The sequence below is a fragment of the Staurois parvus genome, unplaced genomic scaffold (genome assembly GCF_062004578.1).
Source record: "Staurois parvus isolate SC_StPar_1 unplaced genomic scaffold, SC_StPar_1.0 ptg000186l, whole genome shotgun sequence".
Taxonomy (NCBI): domain Eukaryota; kingdom Metazoa; phylum Chordata; class Amphibia; order Anura; family Ranidae; genus Staurois; species Staurois parvus.
This window is the reverse complement of record NW_028317982.1, coordinates 255,572-274,388: the sequence shown is the minus strand read 5'-3', so window position 1 is coordinate 274,388 and position 18,817 is coordinate 255,572. Positions and strand designations below refer to the sequence as shown.

Sequence of the window (18,817 nt, the reverse complement as noted above, 5' to 3'; positions counted from 1 at the left end):
AGATTTTCCCCAGTGATTCCAGTGATAAAATTATCAAGGCATTTCTCAAATAGGTGTTCACTGTGAAATGGTAGGTGTGTAAAGTTCATCCCACAAACAGGATCAGCAGACAAAGTTATTAAACACAAAATCCTGCAAACATGCAAAGGAGACATTATAAAGACTTGGTAAGGTACATTCTCTATAGCATCAATACAAAGCAATAAGGCCAAGGGCATCAGCTGCAGTTGTTCTATGAGGATAGGGTAATTTAAGATAGGCTGATGGTCTCAATTTTGTCCAGTGAGCAATAGTCTGGCAAATAGACAGGGCAGCAATGCTCTTTGCAGGTCTGGACCTGCAAGGGCAAAGGAGGCCTTTAGCCTAGGTTCACACCTATGCATTTTCCAGAAACACACAGCAGTCCATTTAACATGATTTCCTATGTTACAGGTTCACATCTCTGCATTTTCACCCGGTGCCTTTTTTGGAAAGGGTCAACATTGCGTTTTTGGTTCTATAGACTTCAATGGAGACGCTGTAGAAAAGCATGTAGTGCATTTTTGATGCTATTTGTGTTTTAATTTGCCTAGCAACAAGGAGAAAAAAAAAACGCATCAAAATCGTGGCAAAAACGCATGTGAAAAAACACCAAACGCACTGCAGAAATGGATCAAATGCAAACTGCATAGGTGTGACCTTAGCCTTAAGAGGCTTCGGAACATCTATCAACATACCGAACAGGAACTGTAAAATGTTTACCGAGAACAGAAATGGCAGGAAATTCTACCAGAAAAGCCGATTTTTTATTAGATTCCTTTTCCATAGGATACACTTTAGCAAAAAGCTTAGGATTGGTGAATATCTTTTCAGAATTAGGCCAGTCCTCATGTACTGAACATTCAATTTGGAAATGGATAGGTATAGTATTAATTTGATTTTGCTAATCTCTTACTGCCCATAGAGGCTTGCTTTGGCTGTGAAGAATCAGGTGCTGCTAGGCAAAGCCTCATCTGCACCGTGCCAATCAGGGAGTCAATAGTGGAAAGGATCTATCAAGATATCAAGAAGCAATAGCATATGTGGCTCATAAAATGCATTGGTTGAAATATTCTCTGTAACTTCCATTACAGTATCTGCTTCCCCATCTCTTTCTTCCATTTCATCCTCAAACAAGTTTGTAGATACCAACTCTGAATCACGAACAAAGTCAGGGAGGAAAAAGAAAGTGTAGCATTTTTGGGCCTGGAAACCAAAGATTCAAGAAATGCCAAAAGTTTTCTGAATAGTTCAGGCTGTAGCAGAGAAACATGCTTTTGCAGGTAGGCCATATGGTGTGCATCTGAAAAGGAGATGGAGTTATATGAGTGGTGGTGTCATAATAAGACATTGGTAGTCTCAATATCGATAAAGAAAAGGTTACTGAAGTTACGAAAATTCTCTTAGAACAGACTAAAAATTTGTAAGTGATATGATGTACTGTAATGTATTTGTATTGTATTTTCGGGCGAAAACTGTACTGATTAAATGGAAATTGTAGGGAAATCGTATCCTTTTGTCCCAGCTCCCATGTGCCTGTGATCTGCTACTGCTTAAAGTGGTAGTAAACTCTCATTGCTTACTTCTATCTACCGGTAAGCTTATCAAAGAGTTTACCTTAAGGTAAAATTAATATCTCCTAAATGTGAACCGTTTAGGAGATATTCTAGCGAGCAGCAGCCGGTGATGTCACCGACACATGTGCTGTGGGGGAACAGCATGCCTGTGCCGTTCCTTTAGAGCTGTGGGCTGCGGCCGAGACTCCTGCACGCATGCATGGGAGTGACGTCATCACGGTTCGGCCATTCAGTGGCCGCAGCCTGCGAACTTGGAAGGAAGACCGGGTAAAGACGGAAACCTCTGCAGCGGTGACAGCATGCCGCTGGAAGGCTTCATTTTAAGGCCTGTCCTTCATAATGTGCTAATATGCGATGCATACTAGCACATTATACCTTTGCGTTGCATGGGGAAACTTTTTTTTTTTTTTTAAAGATTTTACTACTGCTTTGTGAGGGGATCCCCGGTGGGGTACTCATGAAATAAAATGCGGAAGGCAGGGGCAGACTGACAACTCATGGGACACCTGGGCAATAGAGGATCATGGGGCCCCTGTGTCCTTGCCCAAACTCAAAAAAGCCTATGAAAAAGGTACCAGGGGCATCTCATGGGGCCCCCTACTGACCCCGGGCCCTAGGGCAGTCCCTGAGTTTCCAAATGCTTGGTCCGCCCCTGGCGGAAGGTATGGGGTATTACTAATATAGAATGCAAGAGCCATGATAACCCAGGTGCTGAGCATATTCCTGTCACTGTCTCTGTTGCGGAAGGCAGCAGGAAGTACAAGAAACATGCTGTGTGCATTTTCAGCGAATATGGTGGGTGGCAGTCCATCAGTAAGAAGACGAGTTATCACAATATCATCATCACAACCCACCAAGTTTAACATTAATTAGATATTACTTACTGCACCAAAAACATTACAGTCAATCACAATGTGGAGTAACACAATAAAGTGAATAAAGCTGGCCATAGATGGTTCAAATGTCGGCCGATCCCTGCTGATCAAAACCATCTATAGACAGTCTGATTGTAACCAATTAGATTATTGTACGATTTGGATACAATCAGCATGTTGGATTTTTACATGCAATTATTGCCAGTGGCTATAGTCGCTAGCAATAATCGTGTTCTCCTGGCAGGGATGGCGTACCCGTCAGGTGAACACAATAGCCCCAAGGGAGGGATTCCCCCATCAACACTGACTGTGTTGCAGGAAAGAAAATCACAGTCTATGGCCTGCCTAACTCCCCATTCCTCTATGTGCATGTACTGTATCCCAAGTACTGCAGGTTGTCTAATACTGGCCAGGAACTGGTCCCGAAATTCAGGGAAACACTGTCGTACCTTATCCATGTCCCAGGGCTCATTAGCGGTCCAGGCTTTGCTTGTCACAATGGGCATACCCTGAAGGGGCCATCAAGGTTTAGAAACTAAAGTGATAATCCATGGCCCTGGACCCATATAGCACCCTACGGCTAGCTACAGGTGTTGCACTTTGTGCCAAGGTGAGTGCCTAACACATTAAAACTGGAATCTCTCAGAGAGGGTGGAGTTTAATGAGCGTGCATTATAGGTGGCCCCAGCAAGTTTTTTGCCAGTGTTCAATCTCCTGAAAGTTGCCTGCATATAACCCATGGTCTATGAATACAAGCCCTGTGTCCTGTGCTGTAGGATTAAGATAAGAAATTATAGACTTATTATCATCACATGTACTCACGGAGTAATCGGAACAAAACTATTTTTAAAAACGCTGTCTTTTAAAGGTGTCATCCTGCTTCCATATGCTTAATACACCTGGACAAAGAAGATGTGTGGTAAATCCTCGTCATCAGTATGTGATAGCTGAGCAGCCAACAATCCGGTAAAAATAAAAACAAATCTCTGGCTGCTGTAATCATCACAACATAAGGGTCCTTTCACAGGGGTGTTCTGTTTTTTTTTTCGTCAGTTTAGGCACGTTTTTTCAAAGAAAAAAATGGATGAGTTTACATCCGTTTACATTCGGTTTTCCATCTGTTTTTCATACGTTTAGATCCATTTACATCCTTTTTTTGTCCATACCGGGGGTTTTTGCGGATGAAAAATAGGGTTTTCTTCCATTCAAAAAAACGGATGTGGATATTAACGGATGTAAAAAGATGTTCCTCCGTTTACATCCGCAAGTCCATAGAAAAAAAATGGGTCCGTTTCTCATCCGTAAACGGAAAAATGGACATACGGAACGCCCATGTGAAAGGGGTCTAATGGAAAAGATAGATGCAGAGTTTCTGAGGATAACTGCACTCCGACAGTAAAAAAACCAAGCTTATGCAAAGAGCAACCCCAGAAAAGTTAAGTAGTTGCAAAGGGGGTTTTATTTTGCCTTTCTTTGAGTCAAAGCTGTAGGGGTTGCGAGATGCTGAACTTAATGGGCATTAGTGGTGTTTTAACTGTTCAGTGATGTCTAATCTTAGCCAGCAAATGCCACTGATTGTGTTAACTGCAATCCACAGAGGCCAGAACTCAGGAGCACTCAGAGGATTACTGGGAGAACTTTCTCTGAAGCCTGCGTTGTGTCATTTCTCTCTCCCTCTCTGCTTCTTCTCCAACCGCACTTAAGCTTCCAAAGCAGGTTTAAACCTGATGGGTAACTGAGAACATTTTAATACAGTTTTTTTGTTTTTGTACATGAAGCTTTTTGTAGACGGGGACAAGATGCCTACAGAGAGTGTGTTTAGAAATTCCTCTCCAGTATCAGAAGCAAGTGTTTAGAGCTCATTAGATTACAAACAAAAAGGGTAGTCTGGCACTACAGCAATACCTGGCTGAAAAAAATCCGATTCAAAAATGTGGACGATTTTGAATCGGACGCTTTTTTTTTTTCCTTTCAATTTTGTTTTCTTTTATTGAGGCAGTACCAGGGGCGGACTGACAACTCATGGGGCCCCCGGGCAATAGGGGATCATGGGGCCCCTGTGTCCTTGCCCAAAGTCAAAAAAGCCTATGAAAAAGGTACCAGGGGCATCTCATGGGGCCCCTTACTGACCCCGGGCCCTCGGGCAGTGCCCGAGTTTTCAAATGATCAGTCCGCCACTGGGCAGTACGTTTCATTTTTAGTAATCCATGACAACAAATTATATTGCCGTATTTCGTGATATTGTCAAAAGATGAATTCTGATTTGAGGTTATAGGCTACTGCATTTTATTATAGTTACAATCTTTTGCAGAGATACTTTTATTATGTCCATTATTGTATATTGTAGGATCATATGAATTACTGTTACAAACCTGCATTTTATTGAAAGAAGAAATGCAAACAAGCAAGTCATAAATGTTTCAAATACAAAGCCCACCACCAAGCTATGAGAGCAGAAAGCATACTGCCGAGCAGAACAGACACAGGCTGGAGAGGATTCTGTGCAAGCTTTACCTGTCCTTTATCACACAGAGAATTCTCCAAGTCTTCAATTTTGGCCTGACATCGCAGCAGATCAGCCTGGAGCTGTTCCCGAGTCTGCAGAGGATGAAAATCGATCAGCAATTAACTCTATATACACTAAATTGGCACAGACATTAAAGGAAGTCTGTCTGGAAAGCAATACTGTATATGAGCTGCTGTAGCTAACATTTTAGCAAGTGTGAGTTCTGGGCCTTTCATATATATTGTGACTTCACTGCCTAGTGGTCATTGACCTGAATCAAGCATATCATACTTTCCAACACCTGACAAGCATGGTTTATTTCGGGGCAACAGATCATTAAGAAGTGATACCAGGATATTCATGAAAGACCCTAAAGCTTGCATTTTAAGTAAGTCAGCAATGGTGAGCTATTAATTCTATCTTGACTGCTTCCTATAAATAACATGTAATATTTAATCTTAGGGACCTTTCTACAAATATACAATTTTTATTTCTATAAGTCCCTACACCGCTCTACTGGATGAAAATACACCAAAAAGTGATATATATATTTAAGAAAAAAAAATATGTATAAAGCAAAAAAATAAATAAAAATGTGTACTAGTACACTTCTGCTACTATATATCCCATAAATCAAGTGCAATCAAAACAACCAATTGTAATAGTCACTAGTAGCGCTGTGATAGAACCACAAAATTACCAAAACAGCTAAAATACAGAATAAAAAGTGCTCACAGATCATAATAAATCGTGTGAGTGAATCCAGCATTAAAATAAACATCACTTAAAGGTCCAGAGTAAGGCCACTTTCTCACAAGCAGACCGATGGGGTCTGCCTGTCCGTTTTTCAGGCGGATCCAATCAGTCCATCCATAGACTTCTATGGATCAGTGGATGTCAGCTGACACCCACCGGCATTTGATTCGATCTTGTACGCCAAAAACAGATGGATGGGGATCTGTTCCCCACCCATCCAGCGGATCGAATCAAATGACAATCTGGTGGAAATGGACAGGCGGTCCATTTCCATCAGACCGTCCCATTGAACTCAACAGGCCGTGTCTGTGTCCATTCTACAGCAGCAAAGTGGACGAAGACCTGTCATCTGCCTGCTCAGCGGGGATCAGCGGAGAGATCCACCACTGAGCAGATGGATCACACTGATGAATCCACCCCGTCTGAAAGGGGCCTTAGTGTCTTCTTCCACCACAATAGTTGTAACTTCATATTTGCAGACTCCTCCCAATCCAAATAAAACTTACCAGATGTTATTGCCTGTTTTTCAGATGGCTCAAAGCATAAATCTTGCTGAGCAGATAACTGCAGTCCAAATATGGTTACACAAACATCAAGCTGAATTTTGTAAGTTAAAGTGGACCTAGCATCATATACAGTTGTGTTCAAAATAATAGCAGTCCAACATCACTTACCAGATCAATCACTGTTTTTGTAATAAATTATATTTCTACATGGGAAATAATTTACTAGTAGGTGTAGCAGAGTAGTAGAAAACCAACAGACCCAACAATAATGACATGCATGCTGCTGATTCTGAGTAACTGAATCATTCATTGAAAGGGGCATATGAAAAAAAAAAAAAAAAAAGAAAAAAGTATGGAGTTCAATTAGTGAGTTCATTCAGACTGTGAAAAAACAGCTGGTCCTTATTTAAGGACAAAGGCAGCAAATGTTGCACATGCTGTGTATAGTGCATTTCTCCCTGAAAATCTGAGTAAAATGGGTCTTTCTAGACATAGAAGAACAACAGTACTTTGATTAAAAAGCTGATTGGAGAGGGGAAAACATATAAAGAAGTGCAGAAACTGATGCTGCTCAGCTAAAACGATTTCAAATGTTTTAAAATTGCAACCAAAACCAGAAAGACGTGGAAGAAAACGTAATACTACCATTTGAATGGATCAAAGACTAGCCATACACATTGAACACATTGACTGGCCTAAAGAGAAATGTTGCAACATTTTGTGGACTGATGAAAGTAAAATTGTTTTTGGGTCTAGGGGCCACAGTTTGTCAGACGATCCCCAAACACTGAATTCAAGCCACAGTACACTGTGAAGACAGTGAAGCATGGTTGCGCAATCATCATGATATGGGGAAGTTTCTCATACTACGGTGTTGGACCTATTTATCGCATACCAGGGATCATGCATCAGTTTGAAGAGGTCACATTGCCTTATGCCGAAGAGGAAATGCCCTTGATATGGGTGTTTCAACAAGACAATGACCCCAAACACAAATATTTTTGGGTCTAGGGGCCGCAGTTTGTCAGACGACCCCCAAACACTGAATTTAAGCCACAGTACACTGTGAAGACAGTGAAGCTTTGTAGTGCAAGCATCATGATATGGGGATGTTTCTCATACTACGGTGTTGGGCCTATTTATCGCATACCAGGGATCATGGATCAGTTTGAAGAGGTCTCGTTGCCTAATGCTGAAGAGGAAATGCCCTTGATATGGGTGTTTCAACAAGACAACGACCCCAAACACAACAGTAAGTGAGCAGCACCTTGGTTCCAGACCAACAAGATTAACATTATGGAGCGGCCAGCTCAATCCCTGGACCTTAATCTATAGAAAACTTGTAGGGTGACATAAAAAATGCTGTTCCTGTGGTAAAACAGAGAAACGCAAAGAAATTGTGGCATGTAGTGCAATGATCCTGGGCTGGAATACCTGGAGGGAAAGGTGGGAAGGGAGGGAGGGAGGGAAAGGTGGGAAGGGAGGGAGGGAGGGAAAGGTGGGAAGGGAGGGAACGGTGGGAGGGGGAGGGAGGAAGGGAGGGAAAGGTGGGGAGGGAAAGGTGGGAAGGGAGGGAAAGGTGGGAAGGAAGGGAGGGAAAGGTGGGAAGGGAGGGAGGGAAAGGTGGGAAGGGAGGGAGGGAGGGAGGGAAAGGTGGGAAGGGAGGGAGGAAGGGAGGGAGGGAGGAAGGGAGGAAGGGAGGGAGGGAGGAAGGGAGGGAGGAAGGGAGGGAGGGAGGAAGGGAGGGAGGAAGGGAGGGAGGGAGGGAGGGAAAGATGGGAAGGGAAAGGTGGGAAGGGAGGGAAAGGTGGGAAGGGAGGGAAAGGTGGGAAGGGAAAGGTGGGAAGGGAAAGGTGGGAAGGGAAAGGTGGGAAGGGAAAGGTGGGAAGGGAGGGAGGGAAAGGTGGGAAGGGAGGGAGGGAGGGAAAGGTGGGAAGGGAGGGAGGGAGGGAAAGGGGGGAAGGGAGGGAGGGAGGAAGGGAGGGAGGGAGGAAGGGAGGGAGGAAGGGAGGGAGGAAGGGAGGAAATTGTATACAGACCAGTGGACAGCCCTGATGCATCTGACTGAGCATGTGACGTCCCACCTCCCTTCCTTCCAAAGCCCTCCCTACCTTCCACCTCCCCCACCCCTCCTTTCCTTCCACCTTCCTTCACACCTTCCTTCCACCCCCCCACCTCTCCCTTCCTTCCACCCCCACCTTCCTTCCTTCCACCCACCCCTCTGATTCTTCCCTCCCCACCCCTCCGATTCTTCCCTCCCTTCTTTCCACCTCTCCCATCCTTCTTTCCACCCATCCCTTCCTCCCACCTCTCCATCTCTGCCTTCCCTACACCCCTCCCTTCCTTCCATCCCTTCCTTCCACCCTCCGCTCCTTCCCTCCCTTCTTTCTTTCCACCCTCCTTTCTTTCCCTCCACCCCTCCCTTCTTTCCACCTCTCCCATCCTTCTTTCCACCCCTCCCTTCCTTCTTTCCATTCCTCCCTTACCTTCCTCCCACTCGTCAATTCCACCCTCCCTTTCCTCCCACCCCTCCGTCTCTGCCTTTCTTCCACCCCTCCCTTTCTCCCTTCCTTCACTCCACCCTTCCTTCCTTGCACCCACCCCTCCCCCTCTCCCTTCCACTCACCCCTTCCTTCCTTCCACCCACCCCTTCCTTCCTCCACACCTTCCTTACCTCCCTCTCTCCCTCCCTTCCTTTCCATCCCCTCCTTCCCACCTCTTCCTTCCACCCCACCCACCGTCCCTGCCTTCCTTCCATCCCTTCCTTCCTTTCTTCCACCCCTCCCTCCCTTCCCACCGTTCCCTCCCTTCCCACCTTCCTTTCCACCTCCACCCACCCTCCCTGCTTTCCTTCCATCCCTTCCTTTCTTCCACCCCTCCCTTCCCACCCCACCCACCCTCCCTGCCTTCCTTCCATCCCTTCCTTTCTTCCACCCCTCCCACCGTTCCCCTCCCTTCCCACCTTTCCCTCCCTCCCTCCCTCCCTTCCCACCTTTCCCTCCAGGTATTCCAGCCCAGGATCATTACACTACATGCCACAATTTCTTTGCGTTTCTCTGTTTTACCACAGGAACAACATTTTTTTATGTCACCCTACAAGTTTTCTATTTATTAAGGTCCAGGGATTGAGCTGGCCGCTCCATAATGTTAATCTTGTTGGTCTGGAACCAAGGTGCTGCTCACTTACTGTTGTGTTTGGGGTCATTGTCTTGTTGAAACACCCATATCAAGGGCATTTCCTCTTCGGCATAAGGCAACGTGACCTCTTCAAACTGATGCATGATCCCTGGTATGCGATAAATAGGTCCAACACCATAGTATGAGAAACTTCCCCATATCATGATGATTGCGCAACCAAGCTTCACTGTCTTCACAGTGTACTGTGGCTTGAATTCAGTGTTTGGGGATCGTCTGACAAACTGCGGCCCCTAGACCCAAAAACAATTTTACTTTCATCAGTCCACAAAATGTTGCAACATTTCTCTTTAGGCCAGTCAATGTGTTCAATGTGTATGGCTAGTCTTTGATCCATTCAAATGGTAGTATTACGTTTTCTTCCACGTCTTTTTGGTTTTGGTTGCCATTTTAAAGCATTTGAAATCATTTTAGCTGCCTATCAGTTTCTGCACTTCTTTATATATTTTCCCCTCTCCAATCAGCTTTTTAATCAAAGTACTGTTGTTCTTCTATGTCTAGAAAGACCCATTTTACTCAGATTTTCAGAGAGAAATGCACTATACCCACTAGATGGAAGCCATGACAGGCGAGTATGAAGTGAGCATTGAAGCATTATTACTGTATCGTTTTAAGCAACGGGGTGGCTTTAAAACATCAACTGTTCCTTTACTGGGTAATAAGAATTGATAATATGGTTGTGTTTTAGGCACCTTTCACATGAGTGGATCGTTCGGGTCCACCTTTTTGTTTTTCAAGCAAACCCGATCTGACGCTTCATTGCTCTCTCTGGAGCGGCAGGTGTAAAGAGACATATGTCCATTTACACCCACCTGCATCCAAATCACTCTGCTAAAAACAGATGGATAGGGATCGTTTCCCCATCGGTCTGGAGGACAGGCGGTCTGTTTCCATCCGAAAGCCCAAAAAAGGACTCTGCATAAGTGGAGCAGACACAGACCTGTTATCCACTTGCTCAGCGGGCAGATCCCCCACTGGGAAAGTGGATCTGCTGATATATCCGCCCCATGTAAAAGGGGCAATACAGAAACAAGTAATAAACATTCAATAATTCAAAAGCAGAAAAGTTCAGTCCAAACAAACATACCCTTGCTTCTCGTTCTGCATCCAATGTTCCCCCTACTTGCTCTTGGAGTAAGGCATAGGCTCTCTGTAGCGCTTGGTACTCGCGTGTCAGCTGACGAAACCTTAAATCAGCCTCCTCTTTGGGGGTGCTCTTGAAGAGGAAACAAACATTTCACCTTGTTTTACTTACAGGTTCATGAAATGAAAATGTTTCACTTTTCCTTATTATCTGGACTAATTTAACAATTAGGCACAGGAAGCATGTGCCTATAGGTGGAAGAGGCAAACAGGCAGTTTTTCCCTGTATAATCATTGACTGCACGCTCTTCCAATTATTGGAGGGAATATTCATCTCATGCAAAATTATTTACACATTATCAGAACATATTAAACCAAGTTAGGACCAAGAAAGCAAGTAATTGTCCTGTGTAAAATAGGTGATGGTATTACAGCCTTGGTCTTCATCCCATTTAGGAACACTGCATGTTGCTAAATTATGACCTGCACCTCGCAGGTCCATAAACAAACACAATTATATATATATATTTTTTAAACAGGCTTAGATTCAGATTTGTTTTATATGACAAGGGGTGGGTACATGCACTGTCACTCTGCCATTGAGCTGTACTGAGGATTTCACATACTGTTCAAACAGTGCAAATACTTGTTCGGCTGAATTAATTTGTTGTGAATTGACAGGTTACATTCTCTGTAGTCTCTACACCAGCCAGCCATTCTCAACCATGGAACCCTAGGGTTCCTAAAAAGGTTGCTAAGGAATCTTTGACCTATAGCGGATTGACCTCCTATTTGACGGTGCCTGCATAGTTTCAGGGCCAACAAGACTAGGCAGAGCCAACAGCATGACACCAATGATCTTTTTAGTTGTCTTAAGTGTGGCATTCTGACCATCACTGTAAGGGTTGAATTCTTCCTCTTGGGCACCAATACAGGGCATATTTCCATTTGAACCCTGAAGAATTGGATTTAGTAAGCGTTCCATGAGTCCTGAAAATTGTTTTGGGGGTTTCTCTGTGATAAAACCGTTAAGAAACACTTGTCTACACATTTTATTCTGACAGCACAGCTAACACAGTATGAACATGTGTGATAACTTTCATTTAAAAGCAAATTTGGAGCTTGGTACTGTGGATAACAGCATTCAAACAGGCCTTGCAATTCCCCTCCTAAATCCCGACCTGGCTTACTAAACACGGCCTCTCTGAAGCTCTTACCACCATAAAGAACAATGGTTAGCAAGTCTTACTACTTTAGAACAAGATTCTGGTCACAGCAGAATCTTGACCTGCACACTTGTAGCTTTAAAGGTGTCGAAAGAGAAGTGGATGCAGCATCGGTCTGATCTGTCCCCCGCCGGCTCTAAGTGTGAGAACCCAGCAATCACATGACCGCTGATCGGCGAGTTCTAACAGCCGCCGTGAGCAGCGAGTGGGACTGTCAGTCACTGATGTCTGCTCTGCCCCCCAGCACTCACTGGAACGCTGGGCTTTGGAGGGGGAAGGGAGCGGCTAGCTCAAGCGGTCAGCGGATCGTTGAAAGGCGGAGCCAGGTACCACTCCAGACTCTGGGGTGCATCCCAACTTTGAAGTAGTTCCCCAGCCTGGACCAGCTGAGTGACTTCAGCCCGCTGTCAGCTGAAAACAAGTCACAGGACTGCAGAACGATCAGCACTGCTGTGATCCATAGGAGAAGTACAGCCAAAAGAGCTTTGGCTATACATCTCCTTTAAGGAGACCCTTTTTAAGTGGGGAAAGCCGATGGTGTCAATTCAGTTTTAATATCTAAAAATTACACTTCAGGGACCCAACTGTATTTTGTTCCTTGTATCACTGAAACTGCTGGGGTTGGAGGTCGCTACATAAGTCACTTCCAACCAGAGTATTTGTGGGAGGACATCCTATGGCTTCATGTAAAACTGTATAGATTCACCTTTCTAGCAGCTGTCCAGAAATTCTGTTTGAGTTATAAGGTTCCTGGGTTAGGTTATCCACCCACAAAATGTGCAAAAAAAAAAAAACTACAGGTAGGAGGAGTGACCATGAAAATCTAACATTGAGGCTACACACGTGATATTTTATCCTAGAGGGAAAAAAGAAAAAACATTTAAGAAGGGATAACCATTCTAGTGACTTTTTACTATTTAAAACGTCTGGCATTAATCTTACATTACAGCTTTGCCTCATTGTTGAAAATTGAGAATTCTCCTTTCTGTAGTTCATCTCCTGTACTTTGAGTACCACAGAAATGAGGGAACGATCACAATAGATTTTTGTAGTGTTTTTATATAGATCTATGTAAGCTCTAAAACAAGGTAATACAACCTGCATGTGCAGCAACAGCCTGAAGCCTGCAGAAAATGTATTTAACTAGTTCAGGAGGGGAATACATACATCTATATAAAAACACTACAAAAACCTTATTCTACTTTTATAGGCATGCTCAGCATTAGGTAATCTAATGTGATAAAATCAAATGCGGCTTTCATCAAGTACCCAGGAGAAAGGTTAGATCTCAGACCTTTACCGGCCAGTCACTAGTACCCTATTTCCTGACTCTCTTATGTAGCCAAATGAAAGAATGATTACACTACTCAATTTTCCACCAATGACTGGGACACCATGTTAGATAATATACATAAATGCACAAATTTATTATCGGTCAGAGAGATAGCCTTTAACCTCCCTAGAGGTCTGATTATGTCCATATTTCTGTGCTCAAAGAGGTACTTTTTTTGCATGGAAATATGTATTTTTTTTTATTGTAGGCCTGTAATTTTTAGGAATAACTCACTGAAATCTGTCCGAACAAGAGTCTAGTAAACATCCCAGGTATGTTAAAATTTGAAACATGAAATCATAAATTATAATTTAATAAATAATCATAAAAAATAATATAATAATAAATTTAATTCAATAATATAATCAAACCGAAAACACTGAAATGTGAAATATAGCGCCAAGTTCGCATCACTGAGCAAATTCGCAAAATCGTTTTCCGTGTCCGATGATGAATTTCCCCACGAATCATTATAACGCAATTGTGCAAGTAGTTCTAATTTACTATCTCTGTTCTCTAGCTGGTCTAAAACCGATTTTGACCTAAAAGGGACGCTTTTTGGATGCCATGGACTTTTCTCAGTTTCCAGGCAGAAAGAGCAGTAAAAATGCAGGCAGGGCACAGGACAAAGCACTAGGGACAAAATGTATGTGAAATGGTTTGATACAGTAATGTTTTACTATGTTATTTTAGTGAATTTCACTTTTTGTCATTTTCAAATTTCCCGCCAGTTCCGTCCCTGTATGTCCCGACGTCACAGGGGACGGAACCCAGAAGACAGATGCCGGCATCCGCTGGAGGACATTACAGGGGACACTGCCAGGGGGTCATCGCGGGAGCGCAGGACACGTTAAGAGAAGAACAGATCCCAGAGCAGTGCCGCATGGTATTCCCGAGTGTAGCTCGGGGTTACCGCTTGTGGTACTGAAACTTTACCCCAAGCTACACTCAGCAATACCGCCAGGGAGGTTAAGTTACTGACCAGATGGTATTATACACCCTCCAAGTTTCACGCTATATACCTGGGGGTCTTAGAGTTGTGCTTTCATGGATGCCCAGTTAGTTCCCCAAACATTTTCTGGGACTGCTGGAAGTTGACCCCAGCGTGGAGTCTATAGCCTCGGAAATTTAGGCCAACCATTAACCTTAAAAGAGAAGTATGGACTTTGTAAAAAAACATTCATACTCACCTAGGTGGATGCAACGGGATGGATCCTGAGCATATAGTTGAGATCATTTCCGCGCTTTGACCGGTTCTGTAACATGAGCCGACAACGGGCTTTAGTCCATCGTCAGCTGAAAACGGGTCACAGGAGAGCAGAACAAACTGCACTCCTGTGATCCTTTGGAGAAGTATAGCCAAAAGAGTTTCGGCTATACTTCCCCTTTAATGCTGTCCATGTGCCTTCCTGGAAAGGATCCTTTACACATTACAAGATAAACTGTCAAGGTTCTCTACTAAATGGTGTATCTGGATTTCTAAATGTCAGTCTTTTTGATATAACTCAAGGTTTAACTGATGTACATGTGCTTACCCAAAATGGCTGGCTATGGATTTTTGTTATCCCTTTATCTATGGTATCTGTTGATAATCTTATATTACTCTTTAGTGTACCCCCATACTGGTGCTCTCATTGCGCATCTTTGTTATTTTAAGAAATGTTTTTATGCTTGATGTGCAATGTGCAGTCTATTACTCTGCCTTTGTATACTTCCATCATGATGGTTTTGTACTGATTTCATATTTTCTCAATAAACAGTTTGTACACAAAATAACTAAGCAAGTACATGAGCCAGTTGAATTTGATATTATTACACATGCAGTCTATGCTGCTGGCTCAGTAGTGTGGCACAGTGACTGTGCGTACTGCTGCTCTCTCTCAGTGCAAGTCTATTAGGTTGCTCTTACTTTTGAAAACAAAAACTCTGGGTTGTTTATATTGCATTTTTAGTAGCTCTTTATAAAAGGCAGGCCATGCAGAGCCTCATGGTAAAACACTCCTTATGACTATATGGTCTTTAGGGGGCTTAAAATGTATGTATAAAACTCTTAGAAAGATAGAGTAGGGAATGGTCCTGTCTGTTGATTTTTTTGCTGTGTGTACCATTGGGGAAATTTCCCTCAACTTCCTGTCCAGGAGGCACAAGAGGAAGTCTATATAAAGTGAAGGGAATGTCTCAAAAGACAGTTGTCATTGGACCAGTCATCCCCAATGGAAGATTTACCTTTTACTCATGACAGCTCTCTTAATGTCCCATCATTTTTTGTCTTCAGAACAATTATAGAAAGTGGATTTTTCTAGCAATAAAATCTTATGACAATAAATCTGTGGCAGGGGCTCTAATACTTATGCTTATACTATTTTACCTAGAAAGTGATACAGGTTTCTTCCATGTCGGCATTTAAGATTTTGAATGAAGAAATTTCCAACTTGGAAAAACCTCTATACAGCTAGATTTCCCTTTTCTATAGAAAAAGAGGGAACAAATCTTGCACAGTGGGTTTACTGTAGCCTTGAACCAACAAACTCAAGGAAGCAAAGGCAGGACACAGTGGTGTGGTAAGCATGGAATGCCATACTAGTTTAACCACAAATTGAAATATCTGCCCATCTATGGCCAGACTGAGGGCACTTGTAGACATGGGGCTGAGCTTGTTAGTTTTGCAGAGCCCAGTGCGAAGGAACTTAAAAATCTGAAAAAAGCCCCTGAGAGCATCAAAGCCAAGTGGATGGAGGTTGGCAGTGCCAAGCCAAGCCAATGCTGATGCAGTTGGGGCCTAACAGATCAATACAACATGTGACAGGAACTGAAGGGAATACAACTTACATCTTCAATATCTTCTTCAGGCGTTGCAGGCGTCCTGTCTGTTCTATCAGTGGTATAGGAGGTGACTGAAGAAGTTTCTGAATCAACAGAGTCTTCATCAAATCCAAAAAACGTCTCCACAACATGCCTCTAAATAAGAAAAATGGATATTATTATTCTGGTATAAAAAACAGCTGTACATTAAAAGGTTACCTCAGAGTGATCTATTTCTTAATGATTCATATATAATTATAATTAACACCCAATTCTGCTGGATTTCTTAATTTTGCCCCTTAACTCATGACACATTAAAAAGAAATATGCCTAATGGATTTCTACTGTCCAAAGACATGATAATTTACAAATCTTGAGACAAAATGCATTAAGTATTGCAGTCTGGTGGACCTGTTGCCTGGTGGACTGTGCACAGTTCATGGCTTTCTCCATACTCATTTCGGTGCTTTGATTGTTTTCACTTCTGTTTAGACAAGGTTGCTCAAGCTCTCTCTCTTATTTTCCCGGTTTCAGAAACTATTAAGTATATTAACCAAATAAAAACTGAAATATTAGCTTTGCGTGGAATTACCTTTTAATAGCTGATTAGCGTAGGATCTATAGTTTTTTTATTGTTTAAGTTATTGACAGATTTTTTTTTTTGGATTAACGAACTAAACACTAATATATAAACACATAAAATATTATGCTGGATTATCTATAGGTGAAACTCGAAAAATTAGAATATCGTGCAAAAGTTCATTTATTTCAGTAAAGCAACTAAAAAAGGTGAAACTAATATATGAGATAGACTCATTACATGCAAAGCAAGATAGTTCAAGCCGTGATTTGTCATAATTGTGATGATTATGGCCCTCCAGCTGTTGGGAGTACTAAAAGTCGCATTATGCCTCTGCGAATCTTGCCTGTGGCTGTCAGAGTCTTGCAAGGCCTCATGGGACTTGCAGTTCCTCAACACCTGGAGGGCCATAGTTTGGAGACCCCTGTCCTAGAGTAACTGCCTGTCTCCTGGAATCTCCTCCATGTTCCTGAGACTGTGCTGGGAGACACAGCAAACCTTCTGGCAATGGCACATATTGATGTGCCATCCTGGAGGAGTTGGACTGCCTGTGCAACCTCTGTAATCTCCAGGTATCACCTCATGCTACCAGTAGTGACACTAACCCTAGCCAAATTCAAAATTAGTAAAAAACAGTCAGAAAAGATGAGTAGAGGAAAAATGTTGGTGGGCTCCACCTGTAAAACCATTTCTGTTTTAGGGGTGATCTCATTGTTGCCCATCTAGTGCACCTGTTGTTAATTTCATTAACACCAAAGCAGCTGAAACTGATTAACAACCTCCTCTGCTACTTACCTTACCAGATCAATATCCCAGGAGTTTAAATTGACTTGATGCTGTACTCTGATTAAAAAAGTGTTCCTTTAATTTTTTTGAGCAGTGTATATATATCTAAATCTATATTTGCTTGATACATTTACATGCTTTAATTCCTCCTTAATGAGGTCTTTCACACAAATCAAATTGATTGAAAAGATTACAATTTAAAAGTGGCTTTTTGTACAATTGGTTTAATATTAGCAACCTTTTAGAAGGGAAACTGTGGGAGGGATGGAGTTATATGAGGGGGGCACAGTTATATATTAGAGCTGAAATGTAAACCCCTGTATATTAAATATATTTAAGGACAAAAAAGGGCTGCACTCCTTTCTAAATGTACTGCGACTAGATCACATTGTACTTTTGTGCCATGTGATACAGTGCACGCAAAAGGCACTGCATTTGCAATCTGCGTTTGGGGTGACTTTAACATTGTACTGACACCAGCTGAAGATCGTTAGGAGAGTGAGTTCTGAATGTGGTGCAGGAAACCTGCATGGAACACGGGCTTTCTACAGTGAATGGGACCAAAGGGTTTGACTTTCAAAACTTATTTGGGTTCAAACTTTGATCCTTTTCAGTAAACAGAAAAACATTCTAAGAAACTCAATTACACAACGATAAAGAAAAAAAAAAAAAAAAAAAAAAAGATTGAAAGTATAAGTTTTCTCCAAAGAAACTGGCAAAGTTAAATATCAGTTGTGTTCGGGTGTTATGGCTGTAGCAGCTGCAGCATTTATACTCTTCACACGGAAATTTACGAGCAAAACAGGGAACGTGGAAAGAAAGCAAGAATTTGTGAAATAGAGGGAGATGCTTCTAAAGGAACACATCACTGTATACTCTTGAGAACTGTATTCTTTTTGTCCCAAGGTACCATATGATATAATGAGCTTACCCTAACTGGAAAAGTCATTACCTCCCGAGTAAAACAATAATTAGCACACTACAGACCTCACATTATACACAAAGCCTTGACTTCCTTAAACAGAGGTTGTATTACAAGTCTGCAGGAGACGAGAATGACTGAAATTTTAACTATCTGTGCTGCGGTCGTGAAGAAATTCTCTAAATGTAAATCGCTGGCAGTAACTAAATCGAGGAAGACTACCCCAAGATTGCAATGCAAAAATTGGCCTGTATCAGGAAAGGACTCGGTTGGAGGGCAAGGTGGCATTTGCCCTTGGGCCAGTACTCATAAAATGTATTGGGATGGTCGCCCTAAGAGGACATACTTCCCTGATCAGCATTAAGGTTCATTCACACAGGTGATCAGATCTGTCCTCTGATCTTTGCCGCTGTCTGTTGTGTGTGAAACCGCTTCGGAGCTTTGTGCAGGCAGCCCATATAAATGGATGCACATGCAACGGCTGCACAGGCTTACACTATATTGCCAAAAATACCCCTCCAATTCATTGGATTCAGGTGTTCCAATCACCTCCATGGCCACAAGTATTTAAAATCAAACACTTAGGCATGTAGACTGCTTCTACAAACATTTGTGCAAGAATGCATCACTCTCAGGAGCTCAGTGAATTCAA

The 18,817-nt window shown here is 42.7% G+C and overlaps 1 protein-coding gene across 8 annotated transcripts in view; it reads right to left on the bottom strand.

Annotated features, from left to right (window-relative positions):
• The window catches only part of JAKMIP1 (janus kinase and microtubule interacting protein 1), a 249,212-nt gene that overhangs the window by 70,802 nt on the left and 159,593 nt on the right, over positions 1-18,817 (bottom strand). For all 8 annotated transcript variants that reach the window (XM_089677388.1, XM_089677383.1, XM_089677387.1 and 5 more), the window contains exons 9-11: positions 15,905-16,033; positions 10,521-10,649; positions 4,985-5,068 (exon numbers count right to left, since the gene is read on the bottom strand). In XM_089677388.1, coding sequence (XP_089533514.1) covers positions 4,985-5,068; positions 10,521-10,649; positions 15,905-16,033 — 342 coding nt within the window. The remainder of the gene's footprint in view (positions 1-4,984; positions 5,069-10,520; positions 10,650-15,904; positions 16,034-18,817) is intronic.